The 26,664-nt window shown below is 35.2% G+C and overlaps 2 protein-coding genes across 7 annotated transcripts in view; one reads left to right on the top strand and one right to left on the bottom strand.

Annotated features, from left to right (window-relative positions):
* The window catches only part of LOC138308534 (uncharacterized), a 14,487-nt gene extending 4,453 nt beyond the window's left edge, over nt 1-10,034 (bottom strand). The window contains exons 1-3 of one of the 2 annotated variants that reach the window (XM_069249553.1): nt 9,929-10,034; nt 4,328-4,603; nt 531-888 (exon numbers count right to left, since the gene is read on the bottom strand). In XM_069249553.1, coding sequence (XP_069105654.1) covers nt 531-888; nt 4,328-4,583 — 614 coding nt within the window. In that variant the 5' untranslated portion in view covers nt 4,584-4,603; nt 9,929-10,034. Of the gene's footprint in view, nt 1-530; nt 889-4,327; nt 4,604-5,786; nt 6,741-9,928 lie in introns of those variants that run through there. The other variant, XM_069249552.1, reaches the window with a different exon arrangement.
* Nucleotides 9,381-26,664, top strand: LOC138308535 (acetylcholine receptor subunit beta-like). Of its 5 annotated transcripts, XR_011206144.1 has the most exons (6): nt 9,391-9,759; nt 16,629-16,910; nt 18,079-18,279; nt 21,464-21,609; nt 24,049-24,144; nt 24,540-26,664. XR_011206144.1 is itself a non-coding variant. In XM_069249556.1 (5 exons), exons 2-5 carry the CDS (start codon nt 16,642-16,644, stop codon nt 24,590-24,592), a joined length of 669 nt encoding a protein of 222 aa, XP_069105657.1. In that variant the 5' UTR covers nt 9,390-9,759; nt 16,629-16,641; the 3' UTR covers nt 24,593-26,664. The 5 variants fall into 5 exon arrangements, 4 of the variants coding, with proteins under 4 accessions (XP_069105656.1, XP_069105655.1, XP_069105657.1 ...); XM_069249556.1 differs by lacking the exon at nt 24,049-24,144 and having other exon boundaries at nt 9,390-9,759; XM_069249557.1 differs by having other exon boundaries at nt 24,049-26,664.

The raw sequence follows: 26,664 nt of genomic DNA, 5'->3' as shown, positions 1-26,664 counted from the left end.
TTTACGACGCATGCTTTAGAAAGTCTAGCCAAACTTGTTTTTGAAACCACTTCTGGTTAAGCACCGTATGATTAACAGATAATACAAAATCCTTTTCAATATCGCTGCGCCAAAACACCATACTGCTATGTTTCATTTTTATTAAGTCAAAATTCTAAGAAATAATGATCGGGTGGTGTATAGTGATTAAGCCATTTAACTTTTATCTAGCCGACCGGGGTTCGAAACCTGGCATGAACACGAAAAGGTAAGGGGTAAACAGAATGTGTCACTGTTAGTGATGTGGAGGTCGGTATAACGAGACTATATCTATTTACCTGCTGAACCAAACAGAATGCGTCCCTGTTGGTGATGTGGAGGTCGGTATAACGAGACTATATCTATTTACCTGCTGAACCAAACAGAATGCGTCCCTGTTGGTGATGTGGAGGTCGGTATAACGAGACTATATCTATTTACCTGCTGAACCAAACAGAATGCGTCCCTGTTGGTGATGTGGAGGTCGGTATAACGAGACTATATCTATTTACCTGCTGAACCAAACAGAATGCGTCCCTGTTGGTGATGTGGAGGTCGGATTTACGGCCTCACCAAGATTAACATTGCCCCAGTGTACTTTTCCATGGTTGCACACCTTAACAAACTCCCAGTACATATTTGTTTTAAATGTATTCCAGTTGTTCTTCGAAAGAACGAAAAGAGAAGACGCACAAAAGACGTCATTTTTTATAATGACGTCATTAACCTCAAGGTAAAGGTCAGGCGGTAGGTGTATCCGCATATCGTCACCCCGTAAGGTCGCCGACGACACGTCAGCCCTGGTACCGTATAGGACACTTCCGTCGGCCTCCACCTCGAACAACTTTTGCCATGCTTGATCGCAGATCGCTTCAATAAAAAAATATATAATAATTGGCACGGTACATTGTTATGCCTGATTTGAATTACCGTATAAACGGTTATTTTTTTAGTTTAAAATTTTAAGATTTTGACATAAAAATGATTCAGAAATTTAAATTTAAAAGAACCTAGAATTTTGTGAGTATGCTTTGAGGATATATACTGTGAAACTCGGTAAATGCGAACTCGAAAGAACCGAGATAAAACTTCGAGTTATCCGAGTGTTCGAATTTAGCGAGTTATCAAGTCTACTGACAATCTCTTTACTTATTACTCTATACAGTACCGTGCCAAAATATTCGGTCACTATGGCGGCGTGTTTACATGCAGTAAAAAAATTAATTTTACTGATATAATGAACAGTCGATTGCAACCGTATTACACACTTACCTTCAGTATTTTGTAAGATGTCCTTTCAATCTAATTACGTTTAAAACTCATTTAGGGATCGTGTTGTACAAGCTTTTAATGTAGCTAGGTGCGATCTCCGTCCAAATCCTCTGAATCTCGGAGAACAAGTCATTTGCCGATTTCACAGCTGCTACTCGAGACTGGAGTTTTCTTTTTATTAATAACAAAATATTTTCAATTATGTTTAAATCTGGTGACTGAGCGGGCCAACTCATTCCATTAATTCCGTTCTTGACAATGTAGTCTTGGGTGGACCTCGCACGGTGAACTGGGGCATTTTCGTCTTGGAAAAAATAGCCACCAGTAGGAAAATGTCTCGCAAGAACTGGCCAAAGATTTTCCTCCTTTCAACATTAATATTTCCTTCCACTCGAGCTTATGTCCCCACACCGTTCCAACAAATGCACCCCCAAATCATAACGTCGCTTTCTCCATATATAAACCCCGTGGTCCTGTCCAATAACTATTTTGCTTTCATCTGAGAAAATAACTCGCTTCTAATTATATATTGTCCATCTCCGCTTTTCTCTACACCAAGAAAGTCTGTTAGCTCGGTTACTCTGCTTCACGACAAGTTTCTTTCTAGAAACACACCTAGTATACCCATGTTGGCTTAGATATCGATGAAGTGTTCTTTTAGAAGTCAGAACATTCCTTTGCTCATTGTATTTAACGGTAATATCATTAAGGAAATCCCTCCTATTGTTTTTAACAATCCTCTCCAAAGAACGATAATCCCGCAAATTCACTTTTGGTCGTCCGCTTCTCGGCCTGTTTTCCACTGAACCACATGTACAAAATTTGTTTACAATGTCATTAACTGTAGAGTTGGGTATTTTTAGCATCATACCTATCTTTCGTCGTGAATTTCCACTCCTAAACATTCCTACGATCATATTTCTAACGCCCATTGACAGTTCTTTCCCTTTTCGGCCCATCTTGGCAATACACGTCCACGGAAAAAACCAGAAAGCAGACGACAACAAAAATATTGTGTGCCGTAACATGACGTCATGCGCAAACCTAAAAATGACGCACGTCATAATCAGTGACGTTTACAATGAATGTCAATGCCATTTTCAGCGATGTTATTGACACGACGTTAACACGCCGCCTTTGTGACCGAATACTTTTGGCACAGCACTGTAGATCTACTAGTTCGGTGTCGTAAAACGAAATAAGCAAGGAAGATGTCAAAATCATCGATGATGGTTGAAAAAGTATAACAATTAAAAATACTGTATATTCAAAATATCGATTCATCAACAGCAGTCACAACAAATTTTTCACTGATCACTCACTTCATTTTCTTGCAAGAGCGTCGATATCTCTAGAAAAATCTAACTTATCATTCTTGCAAAATTTACCGACTACGGTATGCAATATTGGCATTCCGAAGGGTTTCTTACATTAACATTCTTATGAACCGATGAACAAACATTTACAAGGAAGGAAACTAGCAGTATCTATGAGTTTCTAATACTAGAAATCACCTGACTTAAAAATGAAAATAAAAATTCAAATTGTAAGGTAGCTAATAAATTTGTTATGAAATCTAAAATTATCGACATCGGCAATGTCCTCATGCTTATTAAACATTAAATGAAATTTCAAATCTACATCTTTTTCCTGCTTTTTGTGTTTCTAATATTCTATTAAATTTGAAAACATTGAGTTCTCTATGTCATGATTTAAAATTAATGGGATTTTATTTGTTTAAAACAATTTATAATATAGGTTTTATTCCAGAGATGTAAACATTAAGAGCATTTTGAAATGCAAATCCAAACAATATTAAATAGATGACAGGGTGTATAATATATACACTGTTAATGTGTTGTGTTGCATAACCATTCGTTAATATAGCTTTTATATTATCAATAGATAGTTAAAAGAATCTGTACCAAATCAATGTGTTTATTTACAAACGATCAAATGAGCATCGTTGACAGTGAGTGTTTGTTCGTATTTACATGTACGTAGATCAACATGAAAATTTAATTTCAATTTCATTTGAATTTCAGATTAATCGAAGAAGAACAATAATAAAAATAAACCTCTGTGATATATTTGGCGAACCTATTTACAGTTGATGGTCACGTAACTAACGTGTCTAAGTGTGAAATACAGAGCTGCACACTTCTGTGCATACTAAAACGTTAAACGAAGTACAATCTAAGCGCCTGTTTGGGCGCTCACTGGAGCGCAGCAATGTGCGTGACAGTATTATATGCATGTTTGGTGATCTGGCGTCCGAAGTACAGTTGTTTTAATTAGTAAACTTAATGCCAATTTCAATTAATTCACTACACAAATTATATCGTACTTGATTATGATTGACGAACATTTCAACCTTTCTGCTACAATTCATTTACATATTAGAGGATCGACTGCTCATCAGGGCAGAAATGGAATACTAATCACGCTTGGTATGATGGGTTTAGCGTAACGTCCGCCATTTTATCAGTAATTCTCAAATTAAAATTGTCTCGTTACTGTAAATGCATACAATTGTAACTCAAGCACAGAAATTCCTGTTCCTGTATATAACTCTAACCATTGTCCCACAAACTAGCGAAGATATCATCATAGCGAAAATAACGGGCTTCATGTTAATACATAGCCCCGATTTCTCGAAACAAAAAAATAAGTTAAAATCAGATTTTGAAAGTAAGGTTAGGTAGCAATGGTCATCCTCGATACTTTAGAGATTACTATCACTGACTTTATATCCACCTCTGGACTATCTCATAGTAAATCTGAAGGCAGTTCAGGGGAACAAAAGAGAGAATTATTTGAAGATTACAGAGAGAGATCGACGCCACACAGTCAATCACAGTGTACCGTTAATTTAGTTTTGTGTTGACATATATCAGGGGTGGATATTACGACAGTGATAGTAACCCCTGGATTATCGAGGATATTTAAGAATATAACTTAACGTTTTGACTGAAATTGGCGCTTTTTGTTTCTAAAATTCTGGGTCTGGACCTTATGAACATTGGTCGATACTTACCCAAACCGTTATCTAACGATGGCTTCTGATGGATATAAACCTCATCTGTTATAGCATTACTAGCCAAAGTACAATCCCCGTTGGTTTTGTTGAAGGTCACATACATCTGCCCAATGGGCTGCAGTAGGGCAAGACATTGGATCGTACTCTGAACAATAGTCACGTTGTGTATAATGCTGGTATCAATCTCTCTCTGTCCACATCCTCCCCCACTCCTTGTTTGATTTACTTTCCCCAGGTGCCAGTATTGTTCCATTTTGAGAGAAACACAAGATTCTGAAAAGAACAAAACTAAATTAACATTGGTATTAGCGTGTAGTTTAATTGGCTTAAAAATCATGTTATCGTTAAAAATTACGTCGCCTTTTGTAACATCTCTACTGATTGGCTGAGACCACTATATAATGACTTCGTTTTCATTTATTAAAAAAATGTTATTATTAAAAATGACGTCGCCGTTTGAAACATCAACTCTAATTGGCTGATACCACGATGTAATGGCTTCGTTTTGATTGATTTAAAGATTATGTTATCATTGAAAAATGACGTCGCCGTTGGTAACATTCCCTGATACAACGCCGTAATGAATTCTTCGCCTGCGGCCCTATGCATGATATCACGTCTAGGGCTGATATACTGTAGATTAGTTTAAATCAAAATTGTCAAAATCCGTATAGACGGTTATTTTTGCGGACCAAAAATTGTCGCGATTTGATCTAAAAACGAGAAAATCAAATTTTAACGGTTTTAAATTTTCGAGATATGGATTTAAAGGTAAATATCTTTCAACTATTTTTTAATATTTCACGGATCAAATTTGTGCGATAATTTTGCGATCCCGCGAAAAAAACCGGCTCTACGGTAATGGACTCTAATAGCATTCTGACTTTATAACAAATATATAAGCGCACTGGAACTGACAGTAAGGGCTATCAAAAAGAAAAATCGTCCCGTGTGATTCAAAGGGAACAAAATAGTTTGCAGGACCCAGTTTTATGAACATTCCTTAGCTTTAAGGAATTCCTTAACTTAAGTTTCCCCATAGAAAAGCATTACAAAAGTTAAGTAAAACATCTTAATTAAGGAGCCTTTCATGTAATGCTTTTCTATATATGGAGAATTTTAAGTTATGGGATTCCTTAAATTTAAGGAATGCTCATGAAACTGGACTCTGAGCTGTCAGAACTATTTTCGAATATTGTAGCCAGTTCATTATACAGCACAACAAATTAAATCTGTGACGAAATGTGTATTCAGTTAATCTAGTGGAATGTCTATGGTATGTCTATGGTATATCTATGAAAAATACTTATGGGATAACTGACTGAAGGTCTGAAATATGAAATTTATCGACAACAGACATGATGAAATCATTATGACATTTTGAAATGTCATGTCATGAAACAAAAAAACAGAAAAAAAAAAACAAAAAAAACCCAAAAACCAAAAAAACACTTACCTGAAAATATTGACATCAGAATGTAATATATTCCAAAACTACAGTTGCATGTATTAGCCATTTTATAGTGCCCTGGTACAAAGACCTATCAATAATGGCGTTTGTCAGCAAATCGGAAAACCACAGAATGTGACCAAGTCTGTAACACACCCAGCTTCATCTGTTAATCCTTCTGCGCACTTATAGGTATATTAACGTTTAAAAACATTGAAACCTAACGGTTTACGTTTAATGCGATTTCATATTGATTTCTCTCCCATTGCGTTTACATTATTTTAAGGCTAGACTAGCATCAACAGAAAACATTTTGCGTTCATTGAAGTTAATTGCTATTAACACTGTTCGCAAGTGTTTTGATCGATGATATTGATTGATTATCGTTAAGAGTTCAGCTATGTGTTTCTGATCTCAATATCAAAGGATTCCGTAAATGCGACATCATTCAATTTAGAAAAAAAACTGAATTCAAAGGTCGCACCTACAATTCGTTTTTAGTATAAGACGAATGCCGAAGGGTTTTCCCGCTGGTCTGATAAGTTTGCATAAGGAAAGTAGTATTTATTATGCGAACAAGATACTGCACTTAGTATTTCTATCACATTTACATAAGACTTTGTAATTCACCAGCATGGCAACCTTGCTTCAATCATACAGATATTTGATGGTGAGTTCGTATCCTATTAGATACTGCTGGTAACATATAGGTAATGCTAGTTACATACGTATTACCTATGTTTATTTTTAATATCAATTGCAGGATGATTTTTTAGCTTCAAGAAAATTATTTGAACAATAGTATCTTAACATAATAATTATATACAGCTATTAAATATATTTACAGCTATTAGATATATTTACAGCTATCAAGAATATATACTGGTACAACACATCATTTAAATATACAGTTGTCAATTAAATATACAGTTGTCAATTAAATATACAGCTATCAATTACATATACGGCCATCGATTACATATACAGCTATCAATTACATAAACAGCTATCAACGAAATATACAGCTATCAATTACATATACAGCTATCAATTACATATACAGCTATCAATTACATATACGGCCATCGATTACATATACAGCTATCAATTACATATACAGCTATCAATTACATATACAGCTATCAATTACATATACAGCTATCAATTACATATACAGCTATCAATTACATATGCAGCTATCAATTACATATGCAGCTATCAATTACATATCATATCAGTATCAATTACATATACAGCTATCAATTACATATACAGCTATCAATTACATATACAGCTATCAATTACATATGCAGCTATCAATTACATATGCAGCTATCAATTACATATACAGCTATCAATTACATATTCAGCTATCAATTACTATACAGCTATCAATATATAATTCATTACATAACAGTATCAAATATCACTAATACATGCTATCAATTATAACAGCTATCAATTACATATACAGCTATCATTACATATACAGCTATCAATTACATACAGTATCAATTAATATACGCTATCAATTACATATACAGCTATCAATTACATATACAGCTATCAATTACATAACAATCAACGAATATACAGCTATCAATTACATATACAGCTATCAATTAAATAATCAGCTATCCATTACATATACAGCTATCATACATATACATATATACAGCTATCAATTACATAACAGCTATCAATTACATATACAGCTATCAATTAATATCAGCTATAATTACATATCATCATTACATATACAGTATCAATACATATACAGCATCATACATTACAGTATCAATTACATAAACAGCTATCAATTACATATACAGCTATCAATTACATATACAGCTATCAATTACATATACAGCTATCAATTACATATACAGCTATCAATTACATATGCAGCTATCAATTACATATACAGCTATCAATTACATATACAGCTATCAATTACATATACAGCTATCAATTACATATACAGCTATCAATTACATATACAGCTATCAATTACATATACAGCTATCAATTACATATACAGCTATCAATTACATATGCAGCTATCATTACATATACAGTTATCAATTACATATACAGCTATCAATTACATATACAGTTATCAATTACATATACAGTATCAATTACATATACAGCATCATTACATATACGGCCATCGATTACATATACAGCTATCAATTAAATATACAGGTATCCATTAAATATACGGCTATCCATTAAATATACAGTTATCAGTTGATGTGTTACCGATGATAGAGCTGCAAAACAAGCAATTCACTTGTCTAGCCTTTTCACTAGAAGGCGATAGTATATGCTGATATATTTTCCGCAGTTTCTACATTTTTCTTTCGTGGAGGGGAAGGTGATTTGTCACCCTGGACCAACAAGATGCAGCCCTCGGGACCAAACCTCTCTAGACTTTTAATTTAGACAAATTCATGTACCACGTGTACCACATGTAAATACCGATTACATTTGTGCGGGACTAGTATCTCCAGTAATGATGAAATGCAACTCTTTGTAATCTTCCCGCTGAAATGAAGTTAGCATTGGATACCATCTTTTAGCATCATTCCATCACCAATAGTGTTATGACCCAGAATAACAGAAATGAGAAACCAGCAGCTAAATTCAAAACACAATCTAATTATATATACAATATTATACAGAGATGGTTTACAATATCTTAAGTAATTGGTGGTGGTACAAGAGTAATACGATGATTTAAAGTGTTACTTATCTGTATGCGAATGTCCTGGTATAATCCTTGATCCTTTCAGGTTTCAAATTAACAATAATCACAAATCCACGAGGAAAATGAATGTCCACACATGATTTGTAAAGTTCCAGGCAATATGAATAAATCCACACAAAGTGTTGCAATCATCCACATATAAAGTCACAATAGCTATCCCAATAGAATCTTTTATGGCGCTGTACTGTTCTTGATATGTCTAATCACAGGTCTCATTACAGTTCTGATTGAACAAATAAACACACTGAACTTTCTGGAAATAGATCAATCTTGATCCCTACTTATAATCAACATGTTTACAAACAAGTATGATTATACGTGATATTATTCTAGAAAGTTCTATAACCTAAATTAATAATATGACCTTAGGATGTATTGATAATATACAATGTAGCTATAGGAGTTGTCTCCCTTATCTAATAACTACATGTATTTAGTGTCATAACAATAGAAACAATAGTCCATCACATATCACATATCACGTATTCATGAGTTAATCCAATTAGTAGACATTTCTATTATTAGTATCAATTAAGATAAAGGGTTAATATTTGGAGTCAGTAATTTTATTACAGTGCATAAATTAAAAGTTAACTATGCTTAGTGACTGTCAACTTTCTCATAAGCAGGAAACGGGAAAAGATTTTTGAAAATATGAATACTAATAAAAACATAGAATAGTGTGATCCATGAGTAAAAACAACTATTTCATGCTTGTTACCTGCCTTTAGAAGGAGTTATCGATTGTGATATCACAATTTTGTGATAAAACAAAACCATGACGTTATACACACAAATACATGACGTACCACTCATTACCTGCCAGCACGACAAGATAATTATGCTACAAGGCAACTGCAGACTACCTTATGGTTGGATGAAAACCAATTTGATTTCAAATTTTATTGCAAATGGATTTGGCAACCAATGAAAAACAATTACCTCGAAAACAATAATTAACATATAATATATTAAGTAACACATACTCTGATAAAGACGTTACGTTTACATCGTAGTCATAACTTGATCTTTCATTGTTACGGATGGGATACCATAATTATAAGGTTAGATGTCAGGCACAAAATCGTGATATCTAGGTCACACATTGGGTTGTCGGGAAACTTCCGGACAGATCACCCGACGTTCTACAGAAATATTACCGACTAATGGTGAAGTAACAGATACCGGAGCGTTTCAACCGAAAAGGTAAATACATGTATATGCATATTGGTTGATATTTAGCTTAAAGATAAGATTAAAACATCTCTAGTAATGCTGAACCACACTCTATAGATATGTTGTTATGAAAACGTTCAAGCAGTGTTTTGTGCATTGTCTAGACATTTCTTTGTCAATTAAATATGTATATAAATACCTTGTCGTGAAAGTGTAAAAAATTCCAATGTGAATCATTACACTGTAACAATATCATTATTTAAATATCTTGACATGCTATCAGTTTATTTATGCTGAAAGGAGTCTAAACAAAATGCGTTTATTTTGGAGGCCAAATGCATCACTGCACACACATAAACGTAAGTGGCATGGTACACTTATGTAGCTATAGGGTATCACTTTACACCGCAGACTTGTTATCATGGTGGGCTGTTTATTCAAAATCTATTTTAGGATAAACTCAAATAATTTCTATGTTGTCGAGATATTGCACAAATATGTGGGTGTGCTTTACAGACCGCTGCTAGTTTTATGTTATAAATCCACAACGTAAAACATTTATAGATACATGTAAACAGTAATTTAACCACTACCTAATGTCGAATATAGAACAATGGAATTTTGCTTATTAGACAAACATTAAAAAATGTATTTTTCAGCTGGAAAGATTGACTTTATTCTGCAGACATGACGTTAATTACTTCCAGGGTTGGAACCCTGGATTCAGCATTGGATATATTGTCCTTTTGGAAAAGGGCTCTCATTCATCTTTTTACATTCGTATAGACTCACTCATTCACTCTTTATCATATCCATTGCTTTACAAAACATCCATTTTGAATCATTCATATGTACTCATTTATTACATTGTCCTCTTTCATTCTTAATTCTTCGTATCATTCTGTATTGTATTCATTAAGTCTTCGATGTTATCTTAAAGTTTAAACTAAGATATTTTCAACATTTATTCTAAAAACAATGTTCTTTTTCTTCGATTTTATAAACTTTTCCAAATTCTTTAATGTGTATTGGATTTCCTAATAGAGTGTATATGTACGATCAACAGCAATTTCTACTTTGCAATACTTTACATCATTTCTACATTTCCAAATAGACCATTTGAAGAACAATAATGCTGTATTGGGAGGAACTGAGAAATCATCATTATATTAATATACCAAAATCACCACATCCTATGTTAATATATATATCTCCAATTTCTGACAATACCACATATAAATAAATGTGCAATAGTTTTAGTTTGAGTTTTGAAAAATTGACCTTTGCTATTTGAATTACTAAACTTACCTTACTTTTTTTATTCTGTGTATATACAATGTTGTGAATAAACTTCCATTGAAATTCTTTCACTTCATTTGTTGTAACGCTATTTCGTATATCTTTTTCCATATTTTCCATATTAATTCCCAATTAAACCGATTCTCGAATTGGATTTTCCATTTTACTTTGTATGTAATAATCTTCACAAGGTTTACTCTTACTCGTTTTCATTGTTGGTTTCAAACTTTTGTATCCTATCGGTTTGTTATCTTTCCTTAAAGCATGGCTGTGATGTCATCTATTGTTATAGCTTGAGGTATAGATGAGACAAAGTCGACTATTATCAAATATTACTGTGGAGTTGTTACCTTTTCCTGTGGAATAGTTTGTAAACTATTCCACGGTAAAAGGTAACTTTTCCAGAGTTAAAGGTGAATGTAATGACTGGTACCGGTGAACATGACTAAGCACATCGTCAACATCATAACCATATTCATACTGGAAATTCGCATTCCTGAAATCAAGGGGGAATGGAACAATAGTAATATGAATGCGACAAACAAATCCAGAATTCCAAGCTATAACGACCATTTTTTCATTTAAGATAAATCCCAGGTTCCTGGCATGATGAATTGGTACACTTATGTTTATATGTAAGCAATTTTCATCACTTCATCCCAAAATAAAATTCGTCATTTCCTTCACAACCACTATATCCATAACCCATAATGACTTCACTTTTATAAATCCAGAAAAGAGAGGTTTAAATGGAATCCCATGAGGTAACAGCTTAATTTTCTGTTGAAAAGAAATTACAGATGCTTGAAGTGTTGTTTATTTTATTTCCACTTTTCTAATTTTTCATACCTTTTTATCTAAATCACTTCATATTCTGTACAAATGACATCTATTGAATGCATTTATATCCAAACACTTTTCATGAAGATTATTATTCCCAGGAATACTTTCATAAAACACATATTCTTGTGTCACGTGATTTCACTTTTCTGTGTATATGTAGTATTATGATAAGAAATCAGGGTGAACATTTTTTCCTCAAATCTTGATCAGCTCTCTGTGCTCCATGAAAAAGTTTTTGGACCAAATCACTCAAACTTTATATCCAAAAATAATCACTACTGTGTTTAAATCTGCATACAGAGCTACATATTTATGGTCCTCCATGTTGAACTGTGAAAACTAAACTGAGTGAATGTTTCCGGGTGAGTACCATATAGTACACATATGCATTGATCTCTCAAAAAGTTAATGAAAATCATGATGCATGCTCTCTACATGTAAGTGAGGTATTGAAATGCATCATGAATAGATCTCAAGGTCTAAATAAAAAGTAAGGGGTTTACCTGGAGCTGTGGAATAGTTAAACAATACCCAGTGTAAAAGTGGAAAGTAACAGTTTCTCCTATACCTATTATATTCAGATTGATGTCTTTTTATAGGAGAAACACCAAAAACTGTGGAATAATCAAGATAATGAATTGTTCGAGGCACGTAAGGGCCGATAACTATTCATTATCTTGACTATTCCACAGTTAGAGGTGTTTCTCATGCTTAAAACATGGCACTGAATGTCACGGTCACTCTCAACTATTACACTGGGTATTGTTTAACTATTCCATGGCTCCAAGTAAACCCTTACTACCTATTTTAACCTTTAGACCTATTCATGATTCATTTATTTACCTCACTCTGAGAACAACAATCATGATTTGCATGATTTTTTAAAAGAACCATGCATAGGTACTATATGGTACTCACACTGAAACATTTACTCAGTTTTGTTTTCACTGTTCAACATGGAGGACCATTAACATGTAGCTCTGGATATGCAGTAGTGATGATTTTTGGATATAAATTTGAAGTGATTTGTGGAAAAATCTTTTCCCATCCAGCACTGGCCTTAGAGGGAGTTAATTTAGCAAAGTTTGAAGAAAAAATGTATTCCCCAACGTTTTGGATATACATGTATACACAAAAAAGTGACATCATGTAGCAAAAGTGTGTTTTTTGAAAGTATTCCTTGGGAATTGTTATCGTCTTGTAATGTGTTGGGATGTTAATTTGTTTGATTGATGCCGTTGTTATGGAATATGAAGTGATTTGGATACACAAAATATGGAAAAAAAGAATGTCGAGCATCTGTAATTTCATTTTGGCAGAAAATTCAGCATTTGTCTGATGGGATTTGATCTTCTCTCTTCTGGATTTGTTAAAGTGAATTCTTTTCTGGGTTATAGTGGCTGTGAAAGAACTAATGAAATTTATTTTGGAATGAAGTGATGAAAATTGTATACACATATATATGTATATCGGTATTATGAAAATAACTTTACAAATACATCACAACAACGGTGACAAGTGCCTGGGTTAATCTTTTATCCATCTCTAAGGAAATAATGAATGAGGATGTATTTCCAACTACATGCTAAGCTACATTCATCTACAACTGTGGAATAGTTACCTGGTACCTTTTCTCGTGGAATAGTTCACAAAATATTCCACAGCAAAGGTAACTATTCCACAGTAATAGGTGATAATAGTAGACTTTGCCCCGACTATACCTCAAGCTATAACAATAGATGACATCACAGCCATGTTTTTAACTAATTCATCGCCCTCGTATCAATTACTTTTCAAACATGATGTCGGAAGTGCGACATTAAATCTTCTTAATTACGCCATAGGGTTTCCTTTGTCTGTTAATATGTTATAGATTTCGTAGTTTTATTTCTGCTGAATGTTCTATTAATCTATCGGTATGACGGAAGGATATGGAAACATATAGGTTTAGGCCATGGGCTAGGAGGGTCCCACATGCACCCCCCCCCCCCAAACCTCCGAACCAATATTTTTCTGAACCCTTATGACCCACTGATCACAAATCAAAATGTAAACATTGCATAAGTTGGGATGAACTTCCGGTTATGACGTCATCAAGATGGCCGCCATCTCGAACTTCACTAAAATAGTCAAAACATTGACATTGTTCAACCGAAGTAGACAAATGAGGTATCAAAATGACCACAATAGAACATTTCTCATACATATCAAGACAACAAAATTCAATATATATAGTGATTTCTACGAAATAAAAAAAATCTGATAAAATCACCATTTTTGAGCTACGAAATAAAATAAATCAGAAAAATCACCATTTTTGAGCTTAAAATCTTATTTTTTTCATTTCTTGCGTAGAAATCACTACATATATTGGATTTTTTGGTCCTGATATGTATTTGTTGTTCTATTATGGTCATTTTGATACCTCATTTGTCTATTTGTCTAGTTGAAAATGTCAATGTTATGTCTATTTTTCAGTGAAATTGGAGATGGTGGCCATCTTAATGACGTCATAACAGGAACTTATACGATGTTAACATTGGTCTTTGTTGTTATAGTGATAAGTGGTCAAAAAACTTATTAGAAATAATAGTTTGCTGTTTGGAAACATTTTTGCTGCGTCAAGCCAAATATGAAAAAAAAGCTATAAAATCACCATTTTTGAGCTTAAAATCAGATTTTTCATTTCCTGGGTAGAAATCATAACATATATTGGATTTTGTTGTCCTGATATGTATTTGTTGTTCTATTGTGGTCATTTTGATACCTCATTTGTCTATTTCGGTTGAAAAATGTCAATGTTATGACAATGTTTTTTAGTGAAATTCGCGATGGCGGCCATCTTGATGACGTCATAACCGGAAGTTCATCCCAACGTCTGCAATGTTAACATTTTGATTTGTGATTAGTGGGTCATAAGGGTTCAGAATAATATTGGTTTGGATGTTGGGGGGGTGCTTGTCGGACCCTCCTAGCCAATGGCCTAGTTGTACTCCTACATTGCATTCAAAATCTATCGCAAGCCCATAAACTAAACCCTAGAAAAATACGACATACATGGTCTATTTTAAAATGATCTACTAGTATGGTGATATATCAGGTACATAATTGATGTTTTAATCATCCATTTTTTTCTAAAAAAACGTTTATTCAATAAATCATTTAAATACAATTTTGACCTTAGTTTTCCTCTCGTAGGAGGGTTTTCATTCGTCACTCATCACTCATCACTTACAAACATTTTCTTCATTTCACGTTTTATAACAAACAGTGCTAATTTTCCTCATCAATCATCACTTAAAACATTTTCTTCATTTCACATTTTATAACAAACATTGTTAATTTTCCTACAAGAGCTTTTGAAATTATTTTTTATGTTTGAATTTTTTTTCTTTTATTTTTTTTATGTGAGAGTGTCATGAAGATATTCTAGTTATATTTATTTCATTAAATCTACTGCAAGTTTTATTTAGTTTCAATTTTTTTTATATTTTAATATTTTTAAATGAAAGTGTTTTGAAGATGTTTTTTGTTAATTTTGGTTTTATTTTACTGACTACTTGTTTAGTTACCTCATTATTATTATACCTTATTTTCATCTTTTTACGTGAAATTGTCATGAAGATATTCTAATTATTTTTATTTGTTTACATTTAAGGATGTATTCTTCTGAGGTTTCAGTCCCGTTGAAGTCTCGTTTCGACAAAGATCAAAGAAGTAGTGAGATTTTCATATACAATTTATCAATATCTGTAGCAAGTTGCCAGTTTCAAATTTTGTCAAAAAATTACATTTCTATTTTTAGTAGATTTTTTTTTGTATATGAATGTTAAGAAATGTCCCATTTGGCGGCCATTTTGAAATTGAGTTTTTTTTTCGCTTTAAGTAGAGACACAGTTTAACCATTTTTACTAAAATTGATTTTACTTATATCATCACTATGCCAGCATTTTTAGCGGTATCGAGCTAATGTTTGCTGTAAATCTTTACTAGGTTCGTGGCAAGTTAAAATATTTGGCATAAATGTGTGAAATGATACTTTTTGTCACTTTATTTTTTACATTTAATGGTAAATTGAGCACTTTTATTATTTTTTTACTATAAAATACTGAAAAATAACAAATATTCAAATAGGGCAAAAAATTAAGCACACGGACCCCGCATTTTTCTGTTTGATTTAGAAAGAACAACCCCTTCCCGATTGATATACAAAATATTAACAAAGTGTAATACCATAGCTTTTTCTATAAAGGGTTAAATTGGGCAAAAAGGGTTTAAAATGGTGCATTTTGTAGTTCAAAATTAAGGGGAAGGGGTAGCATATGTTGTTATTCTAAGAGAAATATTAGTGTTATTAATCAACACTGGTATATATTTAAGGAAGACTACTGAAAAATAAATTCTACAAACATTCACACATATCAAACACCTCATTAGGAAATTATTGATTTAATCTTTTGTGTATATGGTCAAAACGACACAATTCCCATAAAATACAATATTATGTCAACTATCTTTGAGTGACAATAGCTCAAAAACGAGCACACAGACATATAATTTTCTTCTATTTTCTTTTATGATATGAACTCCTATTTCCAAAAATCTATATGTTAAAAAAAGTTTAATACAGGAAAATTTTGACTTCTCAAAGGAGTACATCCTTAATTTATTTTGTTATTATTATTTATTTTACAGTAATTTTTTGAAGTAAAATGTAACATAGATATTTTTGTATTTTGTTAACTGTTTTCTTTTAGAAGATACAACACGATGCCACTGTTGCCGGATATGTCCCGCGATATGTTAACGAGGTTGGTCCTGATACTGATATCAGTATGGACTTGTACTGCAACGAGAGGAACGATAGAGGATTTACAACAACTTAACGATACATTATTCCGGGATTATACGTCCGAATTCCGGCCCGCATTTTACCTAAACCAGACCGTGGAAGTGTTCGTCATGTACAACTTGTACTCTGTGATCGACTTCAATGTGATCTCGGAGACCATCTCATTGTCTGGATCCCTGCGAATGAAGTAAGTGTGACGAACATTTAGTTACTTTGTATTAACGACAAGCGGATTTGTTTTGAACTCATTTTTCTCGATGCTAATACAATCTTGCATAGGTCTAGATCTGTCAAATAAACAGGAATATCTCAATCCGAGTCTAACCTTCCACTAATCGTAACGGGTAGCAAATTTAGCTAGCACGACTTTATCGTGTGAAATCGAGAAAATGCCCTTCCGCAAAAATTACCGACTGCATATGATATCTAATTCTAGAATCAATAACATAAAAATGAATTGGAGAATATATCACTCTTTAAACAACCATTGAGTAATATATATTTAAAGGGCCACTACCTTTCCGAAACGGCTTTTAATTTATGAAATAGGAATGTAAAACGAGATCAATAATTTTGTAGAGTCGGAGGATTTATTAACTATACGTTTACTAGCACACTTATCATCACCTTCAGAACTGTTTAATTAGAATAAATAAAATGTTAATTTTCATAACGTGGGTCGTTTTCCCGCCGTCGTCCTAAATGCCGCGCGGTAGTTGACTATCACTGCGCCAGACGGCAAAACAGCGAAATGAATCTCCACTGTTATCGTACATTAGACAGGAAATCTTGCATATGTTTCGTGTTGTAACCTCATCTTAAGCCATCGATATATATTTTCTTTTGTTATTAATGTTTTTAAGAAACCTTTAAATTTTGCTTCGGAAAGGTAGTGGGCCTTTAACTTTATCCTCTTTAAAAGGTAACAATAGAAAAATTCCTCTTTCAGCAGCTCTAAGTGGGATATCTCCCTTTTTGAACAGGCTTTTCTGGGATATTTCCGTTTTTGAACAGGCTTTTCTGGGATATCTCCCTTTTTGAACAGGCTTTATAAGGGATATCTCCCTTTTTGAACAGGCTCTTTTCTGGGATATCTCCCTTTTTGAACAGACGTTTCTGGGATATCCCCCTTTTTTAACAGGCTTTTATGGGATTTCTCCTTTTTTGAACAGGCTTTTCTGGGATATCTCCCTTTTTGAAAGGGCTTTCCTGGGAGATTTCCCTTTTAACAGTCTCTTAGCAGCACCGACGATATATCAACAAAGCGTTACCCCACGTAAATTACCGACTATACCTATATGATTCTAGTATCAATAACATCAAAAATAAACTGTTGATTTGCTTGTATGTGACAGTTGGTATGACTTTCGTCTGAAGTGGAATCCAGACGACTATGGAGGTATAGAAAGTATCACATTACCAGCGTCTCAAGTGTGGTACCCAAAGATCGTCCTAATTACCGGCATGGACAACATACACCAAGTGGGCACAGAAGACTTTGATGTTCACGTTGGTCACAATGGTTATGTGTTGTGGGTACCAGGAGGTGTCCTCATGTAAGTAATGGCAGTCGTGTTCTTGGACAGTCTTTTGATATCTCTCCAAACAAAGGATAGTCGGTATTAAGTGCAATATCCAGTGACACAATTAATATATCGACGTCACGAGAACCACCGTTACAACGGTTACATGTATATTGGTAGATACTTAGAATGAAAACAATGCAACATGACTCTTTTATCAAGTGAAGACAATATCAATAAATCACACACCGTTTTATTTTATAGTTGTTTTGAGGTTGAATTACCCGTTACATCCACAGGGACTTGTAACGTAGGTTGTGAGAAAGTCTTCTGTATATACATGTGTACTATATACTATACTGAGCGCCGATAAAAACCAACACTTTTTGATTGAATATTTTTCAATTAAATTGTTTGTTCATATCAAACAAATTAATAATGTAAAACTTTGAGGACCTTACCTATGTATACAATAATGATTCGCATGACTGAACTTGCTCTCGGGCCGTGAAGCGGTCGATTGTTGAAAAAGTACCTGCACGTGCACTCGGTATCAATGCGCGCTTGGTCTACCAATTACACGTGTACAGTCCTTGTGGGTAGGAAGACTGTTTTCCAGATTCAGATTTTGAAAACGCCGTTTTGTTTGGAAAACGATGCCACGACTTACGGATACCCAGCGTCACGAATCATGGGTATGTTGGCAGGCGGACTTCCGCGGCGTGAAATTGCGCGTAGAATGGGATGTTCGCCTTCTACTATTGTGAGACTTCATCAGCGATACGTTCAAACAGGTTCTCTGAATGATAGACCATGCCCTGGGAGGCAACGAGTGACGTCGGATCGACATGACTGTTACATCCGGGTCACCAATCTCCGTGACCGCTTCCAAACTGCCTCCCAATTGGCCAGAATAAAGATAGGTATCAATGGAGGACGAATTTCGGTTTCTAATGTCCGCCGACATTTGCGTAGCGCCGGTTTGAAAGCCTGTAGACCCTTCCGTGGGAACATGTTGACGCAACGAACGTCGACGACAAAATCGCCTGACGTGGACCCATGCGCCAATGGAGACGCGTACTGTTCATGGATGAATCCCGCTTCCATCTCCGTAATAGTGACGGTAGGATTCGCGTGTGGAGACAACGAGGAGAGCATTACGACGATTCATGCCCCCGCGAATGTGGCCGTTGGGGTGGTGGCAGTGTCATGGTGTGGGGAGGGGAATCCTTCGACCGCAGGAGGCCCCTATTTATCGTGATCGGTAATCTGACGGCACGGCGTTACATCGACGAAGTCCTTCAAACTACCGTTGTACCGTTCTTTCGTAATCATCCCGACGTCGACATTCTACAGGAAGACAATGATCGTGGGCACTCAGCAAGGTAGATCACAGACTTTCTTAATCAACAGAACATTCAAACACGGTCCTGGCCTGCCTTCTCCCCTGACCTAAGTCCGATTGAACATTTGTTGGACCAGTTAGGTCAAGCTGTGAAACGACGTCAGCCACAACCGCAAAATCGACGTGAACTTGAAAGTACCCTTCAGGAGGAGTGGAGGAACATTCAGCCAGTTAGAATTCAGCGTCTGGTTCGGTCCATGCCACATAGGGGTCGTGCATGTGTGGAGGCAAATGGTAGCCACATCAGATATTGAAAGTGTGAAAATGAATTTTGGGGGTAGCTTTGAAACATTTGTCTCATCTCCATTCATGGGCAATCTTTGACTAAATCACTGGTAGGAAACGCCTCTCGAAATGTATACCTTTGTAATGAAAAAAAAATTTTCTGTAAAACTTTTGTTACCATTAAATTTTGCATATCATAACAGTGTTGCGTTTTCATCGGCGCTCAGTATATATAGAGGGAACCAACGGCTCGCTTGGAAGAGGTACACCTGCCTCTACTAAAGTCACTCGTATTCCGTCATACATGGATAAATATGTACATCTTAATACCAATATATTCATAAATACATTTTCTACATGGAAAACAAAACTTCAAATACGAAATAATATATTAACATACCTTTATTTCACTATGAACGTGGAAAATGCATTCAGATTTTCTCACTGTCGTTATGCCTGTCAACAGAAATCTAGGTTAAACACGTTTGTGTAGATATTGTGTACCCCATACCCGGACCCGGACTGCAAATCCCATATACCCAGTGCTTGTATACTAAAAGCTACAATTTTAATGTGTTAGCGGTCAAGTAAAACATAACAGTCTCCAATTAAGTTAGGTTCCTCAATTAATGATATATGTATCTCAGATATAGGTACTCCTACGAACATAAACCGTGAAATTTATACAGAGTCCCAGTACAGAATATCAGTGCAATATCAGGTAAGGGCGGGTACACCAAACCGTACCCATCATCAATTAGAATATGGCGGATTATATGAACAGGAATCGAGTGCTGGATAAAAAGGTGTGATTCCTCGCCTCTTTGTTGAATTGGATCAATGACAGAGTCATCGGAGTTAGCCTATTTGTATTTGCAATGGAAAAAAATGTCACAAGAAAATGATTTAAATGCATAAAAAAATTGTCCCAAGGGAATATGAGTCCATTTGACCTAGATTTCAGTGGACAGGCATAAAGACAGTGAGAAAATCTGACTACATTTTCCACGTTCATAGTGAAAAAAAGTATGCTTTCCATGTAGAAAATGTATTTATGGATATATTGGTATTAAAGATGTACATATTTCTCCATGTATGACGGAATACGGGTGATTTTTGTAGAGGCAAATGTACCTCTTCCATGCGAGCCGTTGGTTCCCTTGTCCTTTTATATAGTATATAGTGCACATGTATACACAGCAGACTTTCTCAAAACCTACGTTACAAGTCCCTGTGGTTACATCTGTGAAAAGCCAGCATAAACAACCTTACTCAATTTTTGTATTTCTGCCATCATAGATGCGGGTAACTACAGTTACTCTAATCCGGTTCTCTGTTGTAATTATGTCGTAAGATTGAATCAATGTTCTATAGAAGACTATAAAATGTCACATTTATTTGACAGAGTTATCACGCGGTTTCGAGGGAAAGGTTACTCTGTCTTTTACCTGGGTGAAGGATTTTGGCCGCCAACCCTCGGCAAGCCTGGGGTTGACTAGCCAAAATCTTACACTCGGGTTGAGATATCCCTGTCCACTTGACAAACCAATTTAAGATTATATTATAGTACTTACATTGATATTAAAGGTCGTCATGCCAGTCCAATGTGCGGGACTTTCCTCGGGATTACCAGAGGTGTACCCTCATCCTGAACAACATGATGTATAGTAAAGAAGAGATGAGACTTGTACCCATCCAGTCTTCTGTCAACATGGACTTCTACAATAAAAACGGTGAGTGGGACGTGATCTGGACAAACGTCTCGGACAAGGTGGATCGGTATGACAAACTGACCAACGTTTCGTTGTTCTCCATAACGATTGGCATGGTCAGGAAGTCCGATTACTTCATCATTAACCTGCTGACCCCAGTGGCCATCCTCTGTGTGTTGGACGCATTCGTGTTTCTGATACCCGTGGGGACGAGTGACAGGGTCAGCTTCTCCTTAACTCTCTTTCTATCATTGACTGTCTACATGTCAGTGATGGGATCATATCTGCCGTCCACCTCCGACCCATTGGCTGGCATGACATTTTTCCTTTTAGCAACTGTTTTACATAGCACCATGGTGATTTTGATGACCATAGCGACAATACGTTTATACGACAAAGAACAACTGCCGAATGGGTTGGTCTGTGTGTATCAATTTATATTCAGATCAAAGAAGAAAAACAACGAAACAACGACAAATGACGACTCGTATGAAAATATTCCATTGGAAAGGAGAAATGAAGGACAATCTAGTAGAGATTCGAAAATGGTGTCAAAACTTACCATATTGAATGCATTAGACAAATTTCTTTTTTTATTTTCGTTTTCTACAATGATATTGATATGCATTGTATTCCATGTTGTATACCTTCAGCACGACCATGATTTGAAAAAGTAGGAACGCCAGCATTTCTTAATAATAATTATTTAAAGTGCTTTTAGGGGCCGCGGTGGCCGAGTTAAGATGTCCAGCAGATGTTACCATAAGCCCTCCATTTCTTGATCGCTAGGTCGAATCTCAAACACCAACATGGTTAATTGTAAGGCGTAAGATAGCTATTTGACATACTTATTACGTGTAGACGTTTTCGGGGGATACTGCCAGGTAGTTTAGGCGTCCGGCATTGTGTAGTTACCCAGTAAATGGTCAACATGACGACTTTGTATCACTAGACTTAGATTCAGACCTCTGTAATGTGGTCAAGTGATGAAAATGTCATCCTACCACTAGTCCTCTGGGCTGACGTAACTGAGCGGTTTGAAAGGTTTCTTACATTCTACCGCTAATCCTACACCTCTGGGCTGACGTTGTTGAGTGATTAAGGTGTCTGACATTCTACCTGTAGCTCTTCACCTCGGGGTCTTGGGAGTGTTGGTCCAATGGTAAAGATGTCTGACATTCTACCTGTAGCTCTCCACCTCTGAGGAGTGTTGGTCCAATGGTAAAGGTGTCTGACATTCTACCTGTAGCTCTCCACCTCTGGGGAGTGTTAGTCCAATGGTAAAGGAGTGTTGGTCCAATGGTAAAGGTGTCTGACATTCTACCTGTAGCTCTCCACCTCTGGGGAGTGTTGGTCCAATGGTAAAGGTGTCTGACATTCTACCTGTAGCTCTCCACCTCTGAGGAGTGTTGGTCCAATGGTAAAGGTGTGTGACATTCTACCTGTAGCTCTCAACCTCTGGGGAGTGTTGGTCCAATGGTAAAGGTGTCTGACATTCTACCTGTAGCTCTCCACCTCTGAGGAGTGTTGGTCCAATGGTAAAGGTGTGTGACATTCTACCTGTAGCTCTTACTGGGATGTTGTCAATGGTAAGGTGTCTGACATTCTACCTGTAGCTCTCACCTCTGGGGAGTGTTGGTCCAATGGTAAAGGTGTTGACATTCTACCTGTAGCTCTCCACCTCTGGGAGTGTTAGTCCAATGGTAAAGGTGTCTGACATTCTACCTGTAGCTCTCTACCTCTGGGGAGTGTTGGTCCAATGGTAAAGGTGTCTGACATTCTACCTGTAGCTCTCCACCTCTGAGGAGTGTTGGTCCAATGGTAAAGGTGTCTGACATTCTACCTGTAGCTCTCCACCTCTGGGGAGTGTTGGTCCAATGGTAAAGGTGTCTGACATTCTACCTGTAGCTCTCTACCTCTGGGGAGTGTTGGTCCAATGGTAAAGGTTCTGACATTCTACCTGTAGCTCTCTACCTCTGGGGATGTTAGTCCAATGGTAAAGGTGTCTGACATTCTACCTGTACTCTCTCACCTCTGGGGAGTGTTGGTCCAATGGTAAAGGTGTCTGACATTCTACCTGTAGCTCTCCACCTCTGGGGAGTGTTGGTCCAATGGTAAAGGTGTCTGACATTCTACCTGTAGCTCTCTACCTCTGGGGAGTGTTGGTCCAATGGTAAAGGTGTCTGGCATTCTACCTGTAGCTCTCCACCTCTGGGGAGTGTTGGTCCAATGGTAAAGGTGTCTGACATTCTACCTGTAGCTCTCTACCTCTGGGGAGTGTTGGTCCAATGGTAAAGGTGTCTGACATTCTACCTGTAGCTCTCTACCTCTGGGGAGTGTTGGTCCAATGGTAAAGGTGTCTGACATTCTACCTGTAGCTCTCCACCTCTGGGGAGTGTTGCTCTCTACCTCTGGGGAGTGTTAGTCCAATGATAAAGGTGTCTGACATTCTACCTGTAGCTCTCCATCTCTGAGGAGTGTTGGTCCAATGGTAAAGGTGTGTGACATTCTACCTGTAGCTCTCCACCTCTGTGACGAGTTGGCTCAATGAAAAAGGTGTGTGAAACTTTAAGCTTTTTGTTTTATCTTGTAACTTTATTCATTTTAATGATACTGTACATTTACTATATAGGAGTTAGTGTTTTTGCTAGGATAGTATTTTTGCGATATCTTGGAAAGGTTTGCAAAATTGTATATGTTTATGTATTCTTGTTGTCAAAGTGCAAAATTATCATTAATTTGCCTATATCAAATACTTTTGCTCAAACTACTTAACTATTGGCTTTTGATACAAGTATGTATTATGTTTAAAGTTTTGACAAATGTACTGCAATAGACATTAATATGGAATTATACTAAGATTTACCCACAAATCCCACAATTATTGCTTTTGAATATGCAAGACACCATTTTCATCATGCTTGAACTTCATTGTAAATTTTATCTTAAAGGCCCACTACCTTTCAGGACTCAGAAGAGGTACCTCTCACCATATCTTATATAATGAAACTGAACTGGAACCTTTAAGTAAAAGAAGACAGAATCATAAACTTATTTTGATGTTCAAAATTATTAATAACTTTACTCCATTGTATCTCTCCAATATTCTACAACCATATTTAAATGTAAACAATATATACAATTTTAGAAATAACAGAGTATTTAATATACCACTGTCACGTACTAATAGCTAAATGAAAAGTTTTTTTTCCTTCAACTATGGCTATGTGGAACTCACTTGATATTTCTCTTAGAGATTCTATTTCAATTTCTTCTTTTGAATGTAAGCTAAAAACTACTAATGATAGAACTATTTCTGAAATGTTCATTAATTCTGCTCCCAGACAACTTAATATAATTTTATGCCAGCTTAGAAATTTTAAAAGTGACCTTAATTATGATAAATATTTTGATCACCTTATTGATAATCCATCTTGTGAATGTGGTGCTCCAAGTGAAGATTTAATGCATTTTTTCTTCCAATGCCCCATGCATTCCAATTCTAGATACCATATTCTATCTATATACAATTTGTTAGGTTATATAAATCTTCATTGCTTAGTGTGTGGCATCCTTAATGCTCCTGATCATTTAAATAAGTCCATTCTATATCATGTAAACTTATATATTAAATCCTTTAAACGCTTCTCTATGTACAAATAAGACATTACATGTAATACTGTCTTTAGTAGTAATACGTTTAATTCAATCTACTTTTTATGTACTATTATAGCAAGGCAAGTTTGTTATGTTAAATATACCTTATAACATTCTAGTTTGAAAGTGCGAATGAATGTGTGTGAGTGTGTTATTATTGTTTATTATATATATATATATTACATATAACTTTTCATTTTAGACTTGGTGGAAATATGTTGTGTCTACACTTTATCAAATAATATTTTTGTTTTCATTTTTTCTAAGTAATTTTGAATAGTAGTTATCTCTATAATTATATCACCTAGTCTATTTAATTTCATGATGAATATATAATACTCCTTAATCCATACTGTAATAGATTAGATGTACGTTACATGTTATGATATACAATTTCTGTAGAAAGAATCAATTGATACATAATATCTTTCTACCAAGCCTATAACCGGAAGTAATAGAAGAAGACTGATATAGGCATTGCGCCTGTTGTTCTTTTAACAATACTTTTTGTAATTTTCTTTATATTTGTATTGTTAATAAAATATTTCTGAAATGAAATAGCGGACTCTACACCCGACAAGGAAAACAATAGTACGAGTACACTCGCACTAAAAATAAAGAAATGTGTGGTTTTCATAGTTTCAATCTGCATTTAATATGAGGTAGGTAATGGAACCCTCAAAAATGAGGGAGGGTGCTTACAAGAACAGGAGCGTTATTGGATTAAATAATAAATACGGTATATAACATGTACATGTAGTTTCTTAAAAAGCTTTCATATTTTACCAATGATATCATTGTGATATACATTTTATCATATAGCAGATTCTAGTTGATCCTGAGATATTTACTTTAGTGCTTAAGTTTACATTACGTTGAGTGTATAATAAAGTAATCAACATCTACAAATTCATTGAATTTTTAGCGTATTCATTTACACTTGGAAATGTTTACATCATGACCATTGTACAAACAAGCTAATAAAAAAATAATTATGTTTAATATCAATCACCGTGTTCAAATCTAGTAATGATCGGATCACTTTTTAAAACTAATGTTTGGAAAATTGTTTTCTATATGTATAAGTGTGTCACAGTGCACCATTATGAATAAGTATAAGTACCCAAATGAACTATAACGATGTACCCCAATTTTCTATCTGAATTCGATTTAAGCAAATGGAATTGAGGTGTAAAAAGGGAAAGGGGCAGTTGTTGAGTCAAATACGGTCAAATTATTTAAACATTATCCTGACATAACATTGACTTGGTGTGAAGAAAGCCTAGAAATAGGCAGAGTCATGTATATGATATAAACTACTAACTAACTATTTATACATTGGTCATGATCATTACAACATTATAATCTACTCATTGACTTCATTCAATATGTACTTCAAAATAATAAAAAGTTTGTTTT

The sequence above is a fragment of the Argopecten irradians genome, chromosome 15 (assembly GCF_041381155.1).
Source record: "Argopecten irradians isolate NY chromosome 15, Ai_NY, whole genome shotgun sequence".
Taxonomy (NCBI): Eukaryota; Metazoa; Mollusca; class Bivalvia; order Pectinida; family Pectinidae; genus Argopecten; species Argopecten irradians.
Note: the sequence above shows the minus strand (reverse complement) of the source record. Positions and strands in the feature narration are given on the sequence as shown.